Here is a 19,221-nt window from a genome sequence, read left to right as displayed (position 1 = left end):
GCAGTTCAGCAGCTATCTCGGGAGCCAGAAGGGAAGGTCCCAGGTAGCTTTCTCTCCACATCGCTCTGGTGTGGAGCATTCCCGTTTCTCTAGGCCTGTCTGCTCCATAGACCTCCCATAGTTCAGCTTCCTGAGCTCCTCCAAAACTTCACCTTGGAAATATATTTAACTAACTCTATCTGATCTTCAAGCCTATGTGATCTTGTGGGTCCAGGAAAAAACAAAAACAAAAACTAGCAACAGACTCCTGACTCTTGGTCCAAATTCTCGATAGAAGTATTCTCTAAGCTTTGTGCGGTGGCAGTATTGTAGCTGATGAGGTTTATCCAAGGCACAATTATTGTTAATTGAGAAGTGTTCTTTGGCATCAGTGGATTCCCTGCTTTTGAGTTAGGCGCTGTTTAGTCTCTCTGGGATGGCGGGGAAACCTGCCCACTGGGGGCCATGAGAGAGAGCAGTTTCTCTAGGAACTGATTTGACATGTCTACTTGAGGAGAGAGAAGGGAAAGGCAACTCCAGAGAAGACAGTTTGATGGCTCCACACAAATCTCATTGGCTCCTTGGCTTCTTTCTTTTACATGGCAGCCCAAATCTCTTCCTGTGTCAACCTCTCCTTTGAAAAGGCGGCTATAATCAGGTAACCTGGGTGGGGTGAGCTAGGGGAAGGTAGATGGCCAGGATGGGGAAGTGTGTGATGTGGGGCTGGGCGGGGAATCAACCCTACTGCCGAAGATCAAAGCTAGGGAAATAAAGTTTCATTGCCAAGTCCAAAGGTCAGGGGCAGTGGAAAATCGGACACAAAGCCAAGGTAGGGAGCCAGCAGAACTAGGAAAAAAAAAAAAAAAAAAAGGAATAGGCCAAGGAAGAATAGGCGGTATACAGTGGCTGCTGAGACGGAGCTGGTAACAAGCCTACCTCTACTGCTCTTAAGGTACGCTCATACACAGAAGGGTCACAACGAGGAAGACGGAGCCTGCCCAGGCTGAAGCCCTATCACCAACGGAAAAGAGGAGAAACCAGTGTTTCTTAACCCAAGTCCATAAACTGTAACACAAGACTGTTCATTTGTGCGTTTTTCTGATACTGTTAAAGGGAACAGCGCCCCCAAGAGGGTTATTTTAAGGCCTGATTCCGGTCGTCCCGCGAGAGGGCTCACTGCTGGGTCTCCGGTCTTGGCACAGGCCTCGAGCGGCCGAAGGCCTCGGCTACCCTCCAGGGGAGCGGAATCCTCCCGCCTCGCGTGCCCTAGGGGCTCGCTGCGGCGTGGCTGCCGTCTGAGCTAACTCCCCCGGGGAGAAAGAGGAAGACTTAAGCCAGCGGTGGAGGATGGACACACTCGCGGAGGGACGAATTAAAAGAGGGGGAGTGTGACTGGTGCCCCTCCGAGCAACTGGAGGCGCTGCCCAAATGCGGACATTGACGGCTCAAAGATTCGCGTGAGGCTGGCCTGCTTCTTCATAATCCGTCCGTTCCGTCGTACGGGTTAAGCAAACGTACCCTCGCACCTCTGGTGGGGTCCGGCTGGAGTCCCGGAGGGCGCCCAGGCCCGGTTCCGCGTTCTGGCCTTTGTCCCACCTCCCCCAGGGCGGTGCAACCGCGCCCCCCGGGCTCCCTCACGGGAACCCGGGGAGCGGCGCAGAGCCCCGCCCCCAGCCCGCCCCTTGGGGGGCCGTGGCGCGCCGGCGTGACGTGGCGCGTGTCGACGTTGGCGCATGCCGAGACGGAAGAGGCGCGGGCCGGGAAAGGAGCGGGCTGGCGGCCGCGGCGCCTCCGTCCCCATGGCGCTGTGGCGCGGCTCTGCATACGCCGGCTTCCTGGCGCTGGCGGTGGGCTGTGTCCTCCTGCTGGAGCCGCAGCTGCCCGGCTCGGCGCTGCGCTCGCTGTGGAGCTCGCTACAGCTGGCTCCCGCGCCTCCGGAACCCGGCTCCCCTGAGGGCCGCCTGGCGGCCGCCTGGGACGCGCTCATCGTACGGCCGGCCCGGCGTTGGCGCCGCGTGGCCGTGGGGTGAGTGCCTGCGGGGCCTGCGTCTCTGGGTCTCTCCAGGGGGTGCGGGTGCTCCGGGCCTCCGAGCGCCGCCTTGGCGGAGTTCGGGCTGCTGGGGAGCTAGGAGGTAGAACCGCGCGGAAACGGGTTCCCAGACGTCCCCCGGGAGGCACCTAGGCGCCCGTGTCCACGCTGCCTCCTTGGCGAGAAGCGTCGGATGTCTGGGACCAGCCCTCTTCGTCACTGCTGCAAGGGCTCAGCATACTGCTTTTTCCTCTTGCCTGGTCTCTGCGCCCTTCTCTCATCTCGGTAGGACCAGCCTAATAATCTCTTGCAGATCCCGCGCAGCCTAACACCCTCATGTGCCAGTCTCCTTCATTCCTGTTTCAGCTCTTTTGGCGACTGCGTTTTTGCGGCAACCAATTTGACAGCATTCTCCCTCTTCTGAACTTCTTGAGTGAGTGGCATGGTCACTGAGGAGTGACCTCAGTGCTTTAGCTACCGACTTTATCTCTCTTGTTTCCCCTTCCTTAATACCATAGTCTGGGAGACCACCACTATACTGAAACTACTCTCAAAGCTCACTCGTGACTTGTTGATTTTCCAATTCAGCTGTCTTTTTTTAGTCTTCGTTGTCAACTCCCTGCAGTTCTTTCACCAGCTAAACTTGCCCTTCTCCTTGAAACTCTTTTCTTCCCCTGACTTAAGTGACATTGCATATTTACACTTCTCCCACTCACAGTGCCTCCTTTCTTTGTATTCCTCATTGTTCCCTGCACACTAACTTTAAACCCTGTCTCAGTTCAACTTATCTTGCCATCAGCTCAGAAGCACCATACAAAAGCAGACCTTCTACAAAGTACTCTGCTAGTTTTTGTGAGTACTGGGGCAAGAGTAAGGTAGAGCAAAGTTATCCTGAAGATTAAACAAAATAATTGTGTAATCTTGAATGGCGTCTTCTGTAAAGAGCAGGCAAATGTTAGTATTTTTTTTAATATTTATTTTAAGTAATCTCTACATCCAATGTGGGCCTCAGATTTGACCCTGAGGTCAAGAGTCAAATGCTTCATGTACGGAGCCGGCCAGGCACCTCATAGTACTTTTTTTTAAATCAGCATATTGTTTCTTGAGATATATCTCCTTTTGCCTCTTCTTTCAAGTTCAAGCCCTTTCACCCACTTCCTTATCAGTTCCGGTTCTTTTTTTTTTTTTTAAGATTTTATTATTTTGAGAGTGCACAGGCACAAGTTGGGGGGGCGCGAGTTGGGGGCGGGGAGGCAGAGAGAGAATCTCAAGCAGAGTCCACACTGAGTGCAGAGCCCAACATGGGGCTCAGTCTCATGACCCTGAGATCATGACCTCAGCTGAAATCAAGAGTCAGATGCTTAACGGACTGAGCCACCCAGGCGCCCCTCCCTATCAGTTTTTTAAGTGTCCTCCCTGGCTTTATGCAGATTCAGCAAATATCAGCAACTACAGGGTATGTGTCAAGTCTGTGCTAGGTTCTGAGGATGCAGAAATGGGTGAGGCAAGGTCCTGGCCTCATTTGTTGAAAACAGATATATTCATTAGTAGTGTTCCAGCTGGCATGACAGAATACCAGCTTCATTTGAAATCCCACAAGCAGGTACGCTGCGCGCCTCTGAAATCTAACCTGCTATCCTCCAACACAATCTTTTTCCTTTTTCTTAATCTCCCTTACAGCAACAATGTGGCATGAACACAGAGACAGGAACAGGCTTACCTTGTGCCTCTGGTACTTCACAGCTGTGTAATCTTGGGCCAATCAATACTTCTAAGCTTCTATAAAAACTGGATGACAATATTTGTATCTACCTACTTAAGGTTGTTAGAAGCTGAGCTATCAGCTGATAGGCTGAAGTTTAGGAGCATATTGAGGAGCAGGCTTACAGGCTTTGAAGATGCCAATAGTTAGGTCGAGGTCAGAGAGTGTATGGGATCACACCAGAGGAGAACAAGAAAAGAAGGTAAATGGAAAGGGTGGGGTTCTGGGAGACACCAGTGTGTAAGAGGCTGCTGGAAAGGAACCAGAGAAATAAAGGATAGGAGCCCACTACCATTTCTTTCTAACACCGCCCCTGCTTCAAAATTGGATTCTGGCGCCAAAGACTCATTGGGTGAATGATGAACCTAGTGTTCATTCCCCAATACCTGGCTTCACCCTGACCTTTGAAACCTACCTTACTCTACTCCTCTGTTTAACTCTCCATTCTAACTAGATCAACATTCTTATTGTACCCAGACAAAAAGTGAATCCCTCCATTCACCTCTTTGCTTGTGCATGCTCCCTGTGAGAGCTTTAGTATCAGAGAAATCTGGGTTTGAATTTAGGCTTTTCCAGTTGTGGCCTTTGGAATGGTAGTCAACCCCCAGCTTCAACTTTTCTCAGCTGAAAGCAGTGTGACTACTTCCCTATCTTACCGCGTTTTGCAAATTGGTGTGGCCTGTCTGAAAATGCCTGCCTTATATTCAGTGCTTCATAAATACCAGGCTTCTTTCTCTGTCCAGAGCGCCATCCAGAGTTCAGCCCAGGGACCACTGCCCCTGCCCCTTTGGATTTCTCTTCTCTGCAGTTCTGCATCTTACGGTGATTATAATTACCTATTGCAATATCTCAGGTATAGTGTTAAAAAGCTAGGAAGAAGCTAAGGAAACATTTTACAGATAATGAAGCAGAAGGGAGGTGATGAGAACCACCATCCTTGCTTTTAAAGAGCTTGCAATCTAGAAGGGGAACTGTGCCCCTTCCCCCACCCCCCAAGAGCCTTGGCAGTAGGCCTGGAAGCCCAGGCTCCGCTACCCTTCCAGCCCTTCCTGTTGTTTGGACATTCAGCATTGCTTTATTTTCCAGTTATATCACCTGTGTCTTCGTTTTCTCCAAACTCATAATCTTTTATACATTTTTTTTTAAGATTTTATTTATTTGACAGAGACAGCAAGAGAAGGAACACAAGCAGGGGGAGTGGGAAAGGGAGAAGCAGGCTTCCCGCTGAGCAGAGGACCCTGGAATCATGACCTGAGCCAAAGGCAGATGCTTAATGACTGAGCCACCCAGGCGCCCCTCTGTTAGACATTTATTACTCTACTGTGAAATTCTGCCTAACGTCAAATGAGCATAATTTTGTCTTCTGGTTCTTTTGCTCTCTCCCTCCCTCCCTTTAATTCCTCTGAGAATAAAGCACCATAGGTAATGTGCTTGTTTACATTCCTGGATGCTATTGAATTGAGGTAAGAGCAGAGGAAGATTCTTGCTCTGGTTAAAGTATAACTAGAAAGCACATGGAGAGGTACTTAGTTCAGTATCTGGCATGTAGATGTTTAGTGATCTTTTTATTAAAAACTACTGAATAAAATTTTTTCCTTTGTAAAATTTTTTCCCTTGGTATTCATGACATGATGAAGTGGGGGGGGTGGAAAATATTCCTATGGTAGGTACATATTTTTAACTCAAAATTAGTTCTGTTGGGTTTTGTCTTGTGTTGCAAAACATGTTGAACGTTGTTCCTTTTGGTTATGGGGGGTTTTGGGGTTTTGTTTTGTTTCGTAACTTTTGCAAATTTCCTCCATTCTCATCTTTAAAGAACCAGACCCTGTTCAGGGTCTTAGCATATCACTGGAGATGAAGACGATGTGTTTGTGCAAGCTACTGTTTTCAGATGTGGGCATCCCTCAGTGTCCGAACTTTTGCTGTCCAGACTCAGGACCCAGATCCATTGGGAAACATTTTCTAGATAGGGCTGTTGGGTGGAAATAGTGTCTCTCACTGTCCAAACTTGCACTGTCTGAAACTCGGGAACCTACTTGAATCTGAGAGCCAGGGAGAGTATTCCTATTAAGAGTCTACCCTTTAGACATCTAATATTACATCCAGTAGAAGTAAAGAACTAAGGAACACCCTGTATGAGGTGGAATTTAAAGACCAGTTTAAAAGGTATGTTTGGTTTATGATCAGTAGGGCTGTGAAAGGAATGTACTTTAAACATCATTAAGCACCTGCCACATGAATGTCATTGTGTTTTATGCACAGAAAAGCATAGTAACTCCTAGATTATGCCTTTAGAGTATGCACACATACTCTAGCAGTATTTAATATCTTTCTTTTAAAACAATAAGAAAATTTGAATATTTAAATGCTGTTTGGTGGGCAAAAATCTTTTTTAAAAGCATGGGATCCATAGGGGAAAAATTAAAGAATTCTTATGATGTGGGTACAGTTTGTGTCACTAGGAGAGATGTGTCTCTTCCTTGCCCTTGTAAACCTTGCTTGAGTGATGTCAATGATGTCTAGCCTCCATACGAACCTGTTAAAAATTATATTGTTTTTTAATTATAAAAGTAATACATGCTTATAAAAATCAGAAATCCATCTAGTGAAAAATAAAATTCCTCTCTCTTGCCCAATTTCATTCCTTTTAGAATTTACCACCATTAATGAATTCATGTGTTAATTTCCAGATGAGGAGATTTTTTTTTTTAAGAGACTAGAAGGGAAACATTGTAGCTGTATTCTACACTAGAATCCAATCTTTGGGCCTTCTTTATTGATGGGTATACTTTCTGCTTTCAAATCTGCTCAGAATTACCCTGGAAGCCTAGCCATCCTTATCACCAGGAGCTGTTTATTGGTCTGCTGTGAGCCTTGACCTTCTCAGAGGCTTTTAGCTGCCTGTGTGGTCATCTAGCCCCACTGGCAAGAATGACATCCCCAGTAGGCAGAGGCAGGAATAAAGGTGACTGTGGGGTGGGGGGCAGGAAGTCCACCTCTAGGTACCCAGATTATTTGACCCTTCTCTTTTAAGGGATGGCTTTTAGCAAAATAACATTAAAAATATAAACCAGAACTTTTCTGTGCACACCGTAGAGAGGCGGTGCCAGACAACCACAGTGCTTTATAATTTGATTCTGTAGAGCCAACCAGGTGGTGCAACATTGGCTTCTTACAAGCCCTTTAAAAAGGTCTCATGGATTGGTCCAGTGAACACCTGCCAAGTGATGAATTGTTACCAGACTGCAGATGGTCCTCAGTCTTTAAGGCACCACTTAACTCTTGAAGAGTTTCAGCCAGGAGTTATTTAGACATTAGGTATTTAGTGTATCTTACCACCATCCTAATGTGTCTTTGGAGGGAAGGTATCTGATATTTGGCTTTTGAACAAAACTTATATTTTGCTTACTTTGCACCAAGCAGTGTTCCTAAGTATATATTAACTTAATCTTCAAAACAGCTCTATGAGTCAAACACCCATATTACACCCTTTTATAAATGAGGAAATTGAGACCCGGAAATTAAAGTGACTTGCCCAAGTCACAAAGCCAGGAGGAATCCATACGGTGTGGCTTTGCCAACATTTTCTCAGAAATGCTGTATTTGTGTTATCATGATAGCTTTGTTCTGAAATGCTGAGCACCTGTTTTCTCTTTATAACTAGCGTAAAAGCTTGCCATGCTGGGGATGCCTGGCAGCTCAGTTGGTTAAGTATCTGCCTTCAGCTCAGGTCATGATCCCAGAGTCCTGGGATCAGGCCCCATATCGGGCTCCTTGCTCAGCGTGTCTCTCTCTGTCTCTCTCATTTTCTCTCTCTCTCTCACAAATAAATCTTTAAGAAAAAAAAAAGTTTGCCAACCTGTTGGAAAGAGTCCTATGTTCTCATCCTAAGACTTATGTCCAAATAAAGGAATCTTCCTTCCGCCATATGCTATTTATTTCCCAGTTCAGATTTCAGATCTGCTTCCTCGGTTTTTCTGTTTGGATACAGTTCCTGGAAACATTTCTCTGTGGTTAATGCAAAGTAGCTGCCCTGGTGCTTCTCCTTTTTCTTTCACACTCTTTCCTCCTTCCTTCCAGAGTCAATGCCTGTGTGGATGTAGTGCTCTCAGGGGTGAAGCTCTTGCAGGCACTTGGCCGGAGTCCTGGGAATGGGAAAGATCACACCATTCTGCATTCAAGGAATGATCTGGAAGAAGCTTTCGTTCACTTCATGGGGAAGGGAGCCGCAGCTGAGCGCTTCTTCAGCGATAAGGAAGCTTTTCATGACATTGCCCAGATTGCATCAGAGCTCCCGGGAGCCCAGGTCTGTTTGGTTCACCAGCAGTAAATTTAAGATAAGGTGGGATAGAGGACATATCAGATATTAAACTGATAATAAGGTGGGAAAGATAGCTTTTTGTAAGGTTCCTAAAAACAACCAAGCAACTTTTCCTCCAGTCTCTCTGGAGGGTGATTGTTGGGAATCCAGTTCTGCAGTGTTTTCCCTCTCTGTCAAACTGTGTATCTAAACTTCCATTAACTCCGCTGTTTCTAGTCAGTTCAATTCAGCCAACATTTATGAAGCATAGTTACTAAAATTTTGGTTCTAGTTCATCCATCAAATTGCTCTTTTTTCATATTACCCAAGTTGAAGGAGGGAAAGATGCCTACTCTTGTTTGGATATTGCTTGTGGCTGATAACATGGAATAATTGTAATGTGGCTGAGTCCTTCCTGAGCAGAATAAGGCCAAACACACAGAGCACTAGATTTAGCTTTTGCTCCCTTTGGGCAAGGGAGTCCTGGATCCTCCCCTCTGCTCTGGTGGTCCAGAACCAGGTTCCTTACCTCAACATTACGGATGCTTTGAGTTGGATAATTCTTTGTTGTAGGGGCTGTCCTGCACAGGGGGAGATGTTCAGCAGCATCTCTCGCATCTACCCACTGGATCAGACAGTAGCACTCCCCTCCTTCCCTAGTTGTGACAGTTAAAAAATGTCTCCAGATATGGTCAGTTGTTTCCAGGGCTAGGAAGAGGAGAGAAGCAAAATCACGTTGGTTGAGAAGCACTGGTCTAGATCAGTGGTTCTCAGACCTGAAACACAGAGTCATTTGTCAGGGGCCAGCTATTGTAACAGATTCCTGGGCCCTGCTCCCAAAGTTTCTGATTCAGTAGTTGTAGGATGGGGACTGGAGAATTTACTTCCCTTCTGGGAAGTTTCCTGGTTACATTGATGCTCTTGTTCTGAGGACCTTGTTTTGAGGACCCCCGGCCTACAGGGTAGAACCTGTCAGACCTAGGGGTCCCCAAGCTCACACGGTGATCATAAACAAGGCCTTGAGGCCCACATGGTCCAGATACTTCCTTGAGGTTCACATGGCGTAAGAGGCAGTGCTGGGCCTGGAGACCCCAGGCCATCACCCCATCACCCCATCACCCCAGCATACCTGCTGCTACACGTGCCGTCCCGCCTCTTGAGACTGAATTTTGATTGTTTATTGCAGTGTCTCTCCACCACCCAGTTCTTCCTACTCACCTAAAATCTTCCCTTGGCTAGTCACCCCCAGTCTGGATGTGGTTCTTGCTAGGGAAGCTCTTAATGCCATTTTTAATTGGTACTTTTCACAGGCCATTCTTTATGACCACTTTTATTTTGAGAACTTTCAAGGTAAAGTTCTTTTTGCTTTTGAAGCTTCCCATTTGAACATTAGAAGTGGGCACAGGCATTACCCAGCTGAGTTTGTAAAGCAGACAGCAAGCTGTTAAAATGTCAGCTGCAGTCGTTTTTATAGCTGAGCTCACTAGTGAGATTCTGATCTCTTATGAAAGAATCTCGATAGTTCTAACATAAGTCTGCTGCTAAAAGTCTTTATGATCATAGTATTTGAACCACTAATTCAATTTCTGTTCTCTTCTGCCTTGATCCTGCTTTTTGTTTCATAATGCAAAAAAAAAAAAAGTTTTTTCTATAAAGACTTCACCTACCTTTTTGATTGTCCAAGTTATTTCTTAAAATTATGAGACCTAAAATGCTCTCCTTACCTTCCATGAGGGCGACACTTCATCTGGTATCTTTTCAAACTCCCTTAAACTGTAAGCAGATTGATAAAACAGTAGTCAATAACTTTCATGAAAAATCAAAATCCACTTCATGGAATCTTAATATTTTTCCCCAAGATTTTTAGTAAATTCTTCTGGCCATAATAGTCAAATAAAAATTCATGCTAACATGTGAAAAGACCAAATTTTAGCCTATATACAGAAAGCTTTAAATTTACCTATGGGAAGTGGTTACTATTTACCTGAATCTGGAGATTGGTCATCACAAAGCTTAGGATGAAAGCAATGTCTAGAATCTAGAATTGAATTGTTTAGTCTGTACCTCTGCATACAGCCAAGGACTGGAAGGTGAGATGGTGGCATTCCATCTGGGCAAGAGTATTGATTAGGCTTCTCAGTTTTCATAATGGAGCATCAGCCTTATCTGCTACTTGTCAGGTGTCCAAAACACATGGATCCATCCTTACTCAGCAACATGGAATGCCAGCCTTGAATCGTCTGCCTCTCCAGCACCGGGTCTGCAGCTGAAAGAGGCAGTGTTCAGGAGACATCGTTCTACATTAGGACCCATTATACTTAGACTTGCTCCCAGGAAAGCCTTTGTATTTTCTAACACATCTTTCTCAAAAATTTAGCAACAAACATCCACTGAGCACTTACTATAAGAAGACAGCCCTGAGGGAGCTGGTCATGTACCCAGATGACAGTAGCCCAAGTGGACAAGGGCTTTAGCGGAGGCTCGAGTATAGGGGTAGCGAGGAATCTGTAATCCTGTCTGGGAGGGCAGCTGTGGAGGCTGAGATGGCAGTGGGGAAAGGGGGACAGCAGGCATAGCAGAAGAGGTGCGTGCAGCTGACTCTTGAGAAGGAAGCGGGGATTTCCCAGGGCATGGGAAGGGCCTGGCATCTGGAAGAGAGGAACAGCATGTGCTCAAAGCACAAAGACGGGAAGACAGGCTCAGAGAGCTGCAGGCATGGCGTGGGAGGGAGGCGCAGGAGAGGAGGGTAGAGGGCAGGGGGGTGGGGAGCAGATAAGGAAAGGCCTGTGTGCCTCACTTACAGGTTGGAGTTTAGTTCATTGTAGTATCTATTGAATAATTTTTAGGAGGAGAGCAACACAAGCATACACTCGTTTTAGTAGGGCTGTGGCACAGAAGATAGGATCTGTCCACATTTTTCACGTTTCCTTTATCTCTTTTGGCTTCCTGAAAGCTCAAGGCCAGATTTGAACTACAGTTAAGGCAGTTATACTAATTTTCATGGTTAGCATATTTGGTTTTTTTCACCTTTGTTTAAAAATCATTGTCTCTTAACCTACGTGGTTAATGATTTTGTTAAAACCTCATCTGTGTGTCATTGTAAAGCAGCCTCAAAATTTTTTGGAAAAAAAAAAGACTATAAATTCAATAAATTAAAAAATTACTAAGCTTGGGTAACATGGTTTGCTAAAATACTGTCTAATAACTTTGAACTATCTTACAGCACTATGTAGGAGGAAATGCAGCTTTAATTGGACAGAAATTTGCAACCAACTCGGATTTAAAGGTAGGTCAAATTCCCAGATTAAAACCTGTGTCTTTCACTAGTGTTTGAATAATTTTGGGAGCAAGAATAAATATTCATCTTATGGACCACCTGTGTGCCAGACCCTAGGTCTCTTGTTCGGATGCAATATAGTAATAGTGGGACAGTAGTAATAGCTAATGCTTCCTCAGGGCTTACTATGTGCGGGACAGTGCTTTACATAGATTATCTCAGTTACTCCTAGCCACAGCTGAGGCCAGTTGGTGCTGTGGTTTGTACTATAATTGTCTTGCTTTCCACATGAAGCTTGAGGGATACAGACGGTCATAGCTGATCAGAAATGGAACTATTCTAACCTAGGACTCTGGCACCCACATTCTTAAATACTATATCACATGACAGTTGAGAGGATGTGGGCTGTGGAATCAGTACCTAGGACTGGGGAACACACAGTGATGAGAGAAAACATAGTTGGCAGTATTGACGAGCCTAGATCCAGAGTGTTAGGAAATGAAGGCCTCTAGGTGGAGGTGAGTAGGGGGGTGTCTTCAAGTCTTAAACCATCTGGTTTAAACAATTAAAAATTACTGCTCTGTTCAAAATAACATGTGAGTAAGAAGGTTCTCTGCTATGAGTTGAATAGGTTTGAGGGGAGAGGCCAGCAAGGAGGTTATTGCTCTTTTCCTACTGTAAAATGATTAAGGTTTGGATTAGAACAGCCAGAAGGGGAGAAACAGATATATCTAAAGCCTACTAAAAATGGAATCATTTGAGGGGCGCCTGGGTGGCTCAGTTGGTTGAGCGTCTGACTCTAGACTTCCGCTCAGGGTCATGGGATGGAGCCCTATGTTGGGCTCTGTGCTGAGCATGGAACCTGCTTGAGATTCTCTCCCTCTCCCCCGTTCCCACCATGCACATGCATGTGCATGCGCTCTCCCTCAAAAAAATGAAATAAGATGGAATCACTTGGTGCTAGACCATATGTGAGGACAAAGAAGATAGACTTGACAAAGATGATTCCAGAGTAAACAAACTTGAGAAGTGCAGAATAGATGTGGCTACCGATGACAGAGGGGGGACCCATTAATAGTCCTCAAGTTTGGGGGAACCAGCCTGAAAATAGAAATATGGGTCAGGGGCACAGAATCAAAACCCCAGAGATACCCAGAAATACAGATAGATAACCAGCTGTTTGAGGAGGAAAAAATGCATATTGAATGGTTTTCGTATTTCAGTTTGATATGTGGTAATTAACATTTGTTTTCAAATGTTAAACCAACCTGTATCCTTAGAGTAAACCTCACCTGGGTCGGATGTATTTTCCTTTTTTATGTTGATGGATTCGGTTTTCAAAATTTGGCACCTGAGTGGCTCAGTTGTTAAGCATCTGCCTTTGGCTCAGGTCATGATCCCGGGGTCCTGGGATCGAGCCCCTCAGTGGGAAGCCTGTTTCTCCCTGTCACACTTCCCCTGTTTGTGTTCCCTCTCGCACTGTCTCTCTGTCAAATAAATAAATAAAATCTTTAAAAAGTAATAAAAATAAAAATAAATTTGCATCAGTTTCCATGAGGTCTGTATTTTCCTTGTGTGTCTGCCTGGTTTTGGTATCAGGGTAATACCTTAAAGAATGAGTTGGGAAATATTTCAGTATTTTTTAAAGAGTTTGTGTAGAATTGGTATGATACCTTCCTTAAATGTTTGTAGTATTCACCAGCGAAACCCTCTAGGCCTGGAGTTTTTGATGTGGGAAGGTTTTTAACAACAAATTTGATTTCTTTAATAGATACAGAGAAATTCAGATTCTGTATTTCTTGAGTGGGCCTTGACAGTTTTATCTTTCAAGGAATTTGTCCATGTCATCTAAATTGTTGAATTTATTGGCATAAAATTAATTGTAATACTCTCATCCATTTAAGATGTGTAGAATCTGTAGTGATATTATCTCTCATTCTTGATATTGATAATTTATAGTCTCTTTTTTCTAGAAAGTTCACTTTTTTAAATTCAAGTACAGTTGACACAGAATATTATATTACTTTCAAAGATTTATTTATTTATTTATTTGAAAGCGAGAGAGAGAGAGCGCGCACGAGAGGGGGGAGGGTCAGAGGGAGAAGCAGACTCCCTGCTGAGCAGGGAGCCCGATGCGGGACTCTATCCAGGGACTCCAGAATCATGACCTGAGCCAAAGGCAGTCGCTCAACCAACTGAGCCACCCAGGCGCCCTATTATATTACTTCCAGATGTACAATGTAGTGATTTGACATTTACATACATTACAGAATGATTGCCATGATAAGTATAGTTATCATCTGTCACCATACGAAGATATAATATTTTTTACTATATTTCCTATGCTTTCCATCCCCATGACTTATTTTTAACTGGAAGTTTGTACCCTTTAATTCCCTTTACCTATTTTGCCCATCCCCCTACCACCCTTCCCTCCCCTCTGGCAGCCATGAGTTCGTTCTCTGTATTTAGGAATTTTGTTTTGTTTGTTCATATGTTTTGTTTTTCAGATTCCACATAGAAGTAAAACCAAATTCACTTAGCATAATATCCTGTAGGCCCATCCATGTTGTTTTAGATGGCAAGGTTTCATTCTTTCTTATAGCTGAGTAATATTCTATTATATATATACACCAAATCTTCTTTAACCATTCATCTGTCAGTGGGTATTTAGACTGCTTCCGTATCTTGGCTGTTGTAAATAATGCTACAGTGAACATAGGGGTACATATATCTTTTTTTTTTTTTTTTTGTAAGTAGGCTCCATGCCCAGCAAACAAAGGGCTTGAACTCATGACCCTGAGATCAAGACCTGAACTGAAATCAAGAGTTGGATGCTTAACCAATTGAGCCATCCAGGCATCCCATAACTGTATCTTTTAGAATTAGTGTTTTCATTTTCTTTGGGTAAATAACCAGAGGTAGATGTGCTGGATCATACGGTATTTCTATTTTTAATTTTTTGAGGAACCTCTCTACTGTTTTCCACAGTGGTTGCACCAAATTGTTACATTCCTGTCAGTGGTCCACAATGGTTCCTTTATATACTCGTCAACGCTTGTTATTTCTTGTTCTTTTGATACTGGCCTTTCTGAAAGGCATGAGATGATCTCTCACTGTGGTTTTGGTTTGTGTTGCATTTCCCTGATGATTAGTGATGTTGAGCATCTTTTCATGTGTCTGTTGGGCATCTGTATGTTTTCTTTGGAAAAAATGTCTCTTCCAGTCCTCTGCCCATTTTTTAAGTCAGATTGTTTTTTTGGTGTAAGGTGTATGAGTTTCTTACATATTTTGGGTATTAACCCTTGATCAGATACATCATTTGCAGACATCGCCCATTCATTAAGTTGTCTTTTCAGTCTGTTGATGATTTCCTTGCTATGCAAAACTTTTTAGATTGATGTAGTCCCAGTTGTTTATTTTTGCTTTTGTTGCCCTTGACTGAGGAGACAAATCAAAAAAAATATTGCAAAGACTGATGTCCAAGAGCTTACTATCTGTTTCAGGAGTTTTATGGTTTCAGAACTTAGATTTAGAAGACCTAAATGTAATCCATTTTGAGTTTACTTTTGGGTATGATATAAGAAGGTGACCCAATTCCATTCTTTTGCATGTAGATGTCCAGTTTTCTCAACTAATTTGTTGAAGAATCTGTCTTCTCCCCATTGTATATTCTTTCCTCCTTTGTCATAGATTAATTGACCATGTATTAATTGACCATGGGTTTATTTCTGGGCTCTCTATTCTGTTCCATTGATCTTTTTTATGCCAATACCATACTGTTTCACTTAAAATAGTATTGTGTAGTGTAGCCTGAAATCTGGGAGTGTGAGCCTCCAGCTTTGTTACTCTTTCTCAAGATTGCTTTAGCTATTCAGGGTCTTTTCTGGTTCCATATAAATTTTAGCATTATTTGTTCTAGTTCTATGAAAACATGTTATTGGTATTTCAATAGGGATTGCATTGAATCTGTAGATTGCTTTGAGTTGTATGGACATTTTAACAATATTAATTTTTTCCAGTCCATGAGTATGGTATATCTTTGCATTTATTTGTGTCTTTGATTTCTTTCATCAGTGTCTTTTTAACATTTTATTTATTTATTTATTTGAGAGAGAGAGAGAAAGAGCACAGCAGGGGGAGCAGTAGGCAGGGGGAGAAGCAGGCTCCTCTCTGAGCAGGGAGCCCGATACAGGACCCTGGGATCATGACCTGAGCCGAAGGCAGACGCTTAACCGACTGAGCCACCCAGGCATCCCAACATTTTATTCTTTTTAATGCAGTTGTAAATGGGATTTTTTTTTCTTAATTTCTTTTTCTGTCAGTTTGTTACCATATAGAATGCAACAGATTTTTGTTATTTACTTTGTGTACTGCAACTTTACTGAATTCGTTTATTAGATCCCACAGTTTTTTGGTGGAGTCTTTGGTGTTTTCTAAATACAGTATTATGTCATCTGCAAATAGTGACTGTTTTAGTTCTTCTTGATAGTCTAGGTGCCTTCTATTTCTTTCCTCTCTGATTGCTGTGGCTGGGACTTCCAGTACTATGTTGAATAAAAGTTGAGAGAGCTGCTTCCTTCTCTTGTTCCTGATCCATTGAGTATGATGTTAGCTGTGGGTTTGTCATATATGATGGCCTTAATTATGATGAGTTATGTTTTCTCTATACCCACTTTGTTGAAAGTTTTTATATTTTGTCAAATGCTTTTTTTTTGCATCTGTTGATGATCATATGATTTTTAGCCTTCATTTTGTTAATGTGGTGTATCACATTGATTAGTTTGCCAAAATTAAACCATTCTTGCATCCCACTTGGTTGTGGTGAATGATTTTTTTTTTTAATGTCTAGATTCTTGCTTTTTTCTAGAGTCAGGATTTCTACCGATCTTGCCAGAACATGCACATTTGAAATTTTATTATTGTTGTTTTCTTTTTTCATTTTGTTTTATCCATCATTCCTAGTTGTTTTTCTTTAAGTTTTTATTTAAGTTCCAGTTAGTTAACATATAGTGTAATATTAGTTTCAGTAGTAGAATTCTGTGAGTCATCACTTCTATACAACACCCAGTGCTCCTCACAAGTGCCTTCCTAATACCCATCACCCATTTAGCCCGTCCCTCTGTCCACCTCCCCCAGCAAACCTCAATTTGTCTTCTTCCTTGCCAATTTGGTTGCCTTTTATTTCTTTTTGTTGTCTGATTGCTGAGGCTAGGTCTGAATGATCTTTTTAATGTATTTGAAATGCAGTTTGTTAATATTTTGTTGAGGATTTTTGCATCTGTGTTCATCAGTGATATTGACCTGTAATTTTCAGTTTTTGTAGTGTCTTTGTCTGGTTTTGGTATCAGGGTAGTGTTAGCCTGGTAGAATTAATTTGGACACATTCCTTTCTCTGTCTCTCTTTTTAATAGTTTGAGAAAGAGGTTATAACTGTTCTTTAAATGTTTGGTAGAATTCACCTGTGAAGTCATCTGATCTTGGACTTTTGTTTGTTGGAAGTTTTTTGATTACTGATTTAATTGGTCTGTTCAGGCTTTCTGTTTCTTCCTGTTTCACTCTTGGAAGACAGTTTCTAGAATTTGTCCATTTCTTCTAGTTTGTAGACAGTCCCCTCTTTTTTCCTTGATGACTCTGGCTAAAAGTGTATCACTTTTGTCTTTTCAGAGAACTAACCCTTAGTTTCATTGATCTTTTCTTTTGTTCTGTTAGTCTCTATTTCATTTATTTCTGCTCTACTCTTTGGTATCATTTCCTTTCTTCTGTTTTGGGTTTTGTTTGTTATCCTTTTTCTGGTTCCTTTAGGTCACAGTTAAATAGCTTATTTGAGGTTTTTCTTATTTCTTGACATAGGCTGTATTGCTATAAACTTCCTTCTTAGAACTGCTTTTGCTGTGCCCCAAAGATTTTAAAATACTGTGTTTCCGTTTTCATTCGTCTCAAGGTATTTTTTTAATTTTCTCTGATTTCTTTGTTGACCCATTGGTTGTTTAATAACATGTTGTTTTGTTTCCACATAGTTTGCTTTTTTCCACTTTTTTTTCTTGGAATGGATTTCCAGTTATCATATCACTGTAGTCTAAAAAGATGCTTGATATGATTTTTTTTTTTTAAGATTTTATTTATTTACTTGACAGAGAGAAACACAGCGAGAGAGGGAACACAAGCAGGGGGAGTGGGAGAGGGAGAAGCAGGCTTCCTGCCGAGCAGGGAGCCCGATGTGGGGCTCGCTCCCAGGGCTCTGGGATCATGACCCGAGCCGAAGGCAGACGCTTAACGACTGAGCCATCCAGGTGCCCGCTTGATATGATTTTGGTCTTCTTAAATTTATTGAGACTTGTTTTGTGGCCTAACATTTGAATTATCCTGGAGAATGTTCCATATGCACTTGAAAAGAATGTGTATTCCGCTATTTTTAGGTGGAATATTCTGTATATATCTGTTAAGTCCACCTGGTCTAATTTGTCATTCAAAGCCACTTTCCTTATTGATTTTTGGTCTGGGTGATCTATCCGTTGATGTAAATGAGGTGTTAAAATCCCCTACTGTTATTGTATCACTGTCAATTTCTCCCTTTATGTCTGTTAATACTTGCTTTATATATTTAGGTCTCCTATGTTGGATGCGTAGGTATTTACAATTGTTAAATCCACTTCTGGGATTGACCTCTTTATCGTTATGTAGTGCCCTTCTTTGGCTCATGATAGTCTTCGTTTTAAAGTCTATTTTGTCTCATTTAATATTACTACTCCAGCTTTTTTGTTTCCATTTGCATGGAATATCTTTTTTTCATTCCTTCACTTTCAGTTTGTATTTATCTTTAGGTCTGAAGTGAGTCTCTTGTAGGCAGCAAGTTCCAGTGTTTTCATCCATTCTTTCACCCTTGTGTCTTTTGATTGGAGCATTTAGTGCATTTACATTTAAAGTAATTATTGAGGGCGCCTGGGTGGCTCAGTTGGTTAAGCGACTGCCTTCGGCTCAGGTCATGATCCTGGAGTCCCGGGATCGAGTCCCACATCGGGCTCCCTGCTCAGCGGGGAGTCTGCTTCTCCCTCTGACCCTCTTCCCTCTCGTGCTCTCTCTCTCTCATTCTCTCTCAAATAAATAAATAAAATCTTTAAAAAAAAATAAAGTAACTATTGATAGGTATGTACTTATTGCGATTTTGTTAATTGTTTTCTGGTTGTTTTTGTAGTTATTCTCTGTTCTTTTGCTCTCTTGCCTTGTGACTTGATGGCTTTAGTGTTGTGCTTGGATTCCTTTATTTTTTGTGTATCTGTTGTAGGTTTTTGGTTTGCAGTTACCATGAGGTTTGTATATAACATCCCATATATAGCAGTCTATTTTAAATTGATGGTTGGACACATTTTAAAAGTACTATGTTTTTACTCCTTCCACCCCATGTTTTATGTATTTGGAATCATATTTTACATTTTTTAAAATTTTGTGTGTCTCTTAACTAGTTATTATAGATTTAGTTGATTTTACTCTTGTCTTTTAACCTTCACACTAACTTTATGAGTGACTTATCTACTACCTTTACTATATGTTTGCTTTTACCAATAGAGATTTTTTTCTTTCATAATTTTCTTCTAGTTATGGCCTCTTCATTTCTGCTTAAAAAAGTCTTTTTAATATTTCTTAATAAGGTCAGTTTAGTGGTAGTGAACTCCTTTTAACTTTTGTTTGGGAAACTCTTTATCATTTCTTCAGTTCTGAATGACAGTTCTGCAGGGTACCGTATCCTTGGTATCTTTGATCGTAGGTGTTTTCCTTTCAGCACTTTGAATATATCGTAGGACTCCTTTCTGGCCTGCAGAGTTTCTGCTGAAAAATCAGCCAGTAGTCTTCTAGGTGTTCCTGTGTGCATAACT

The 19,221-nt window shown here is 42.5% G+C and overlaps 1 protein-coding gene and 1 pseudogene across 2 annotated transcripts in view; both read left to right on the top strand.

Annotated features, from left to right (window-relative positions):
- The first annotated feature begins 286 nt into the window (after positions 1-286).
- LOC148163961 (U4 spliceosomal RNA) lies at positions 287-363 on the top strand (annotated as a pseudogene).
- A 1,352-nt stretch (positions 364-1,715) lies between these two features.
- The window catches only part of ADPGK (ADP dependent glucokinase), a 32,020-nt gene continuing 14,514 nt past the window's right edge, over positions 1,716-19,221 (top strand). For both annotated transcript variants that reach the window (XM_028100445.2, XM_028100444.2), the window contains exons 1-3: positions 1,716-2,005; positions 7,851-8,076; positions 11,294-11,356. In XM_028100445.2, coding sequence (XP_027956246.1) covers positions 1,779-2,005; positions 7,851-8,076; positions 11,294-11,356 — 516 coding nt within the window. In that variant the 5' untranslated portion in view covers positions 1,716-1,778. The remainder of the gene's footprint in view (positions 2,006-7,850; positions 8,077-11,293; positions 11,357-19,221) is intronic.

This window comes from Eumetopias jubatus, unplaced genomic scaffold (assembly GCF_037043125.1).
Source record: "Eumetopias jubatus isolate StellerSeaLion01/CBP00866 unplaced genomic scaffold, mEumJub1_p1.0 scaffold_7, whole genome shotgun sequence".
Classification (NCBI taxonomy): domain Eukaryota; kingdom Metazoa; phylum Chordata; class Mammalia; order Carnivora; family Otariidae; genus Eumetopias; species Eumetopias jubatus.
The sequence above is the reverse complement of the archived record's forward strand: the minus strand, read 5'-3'. Positions and strand labels throughout refer to the sequence as shown.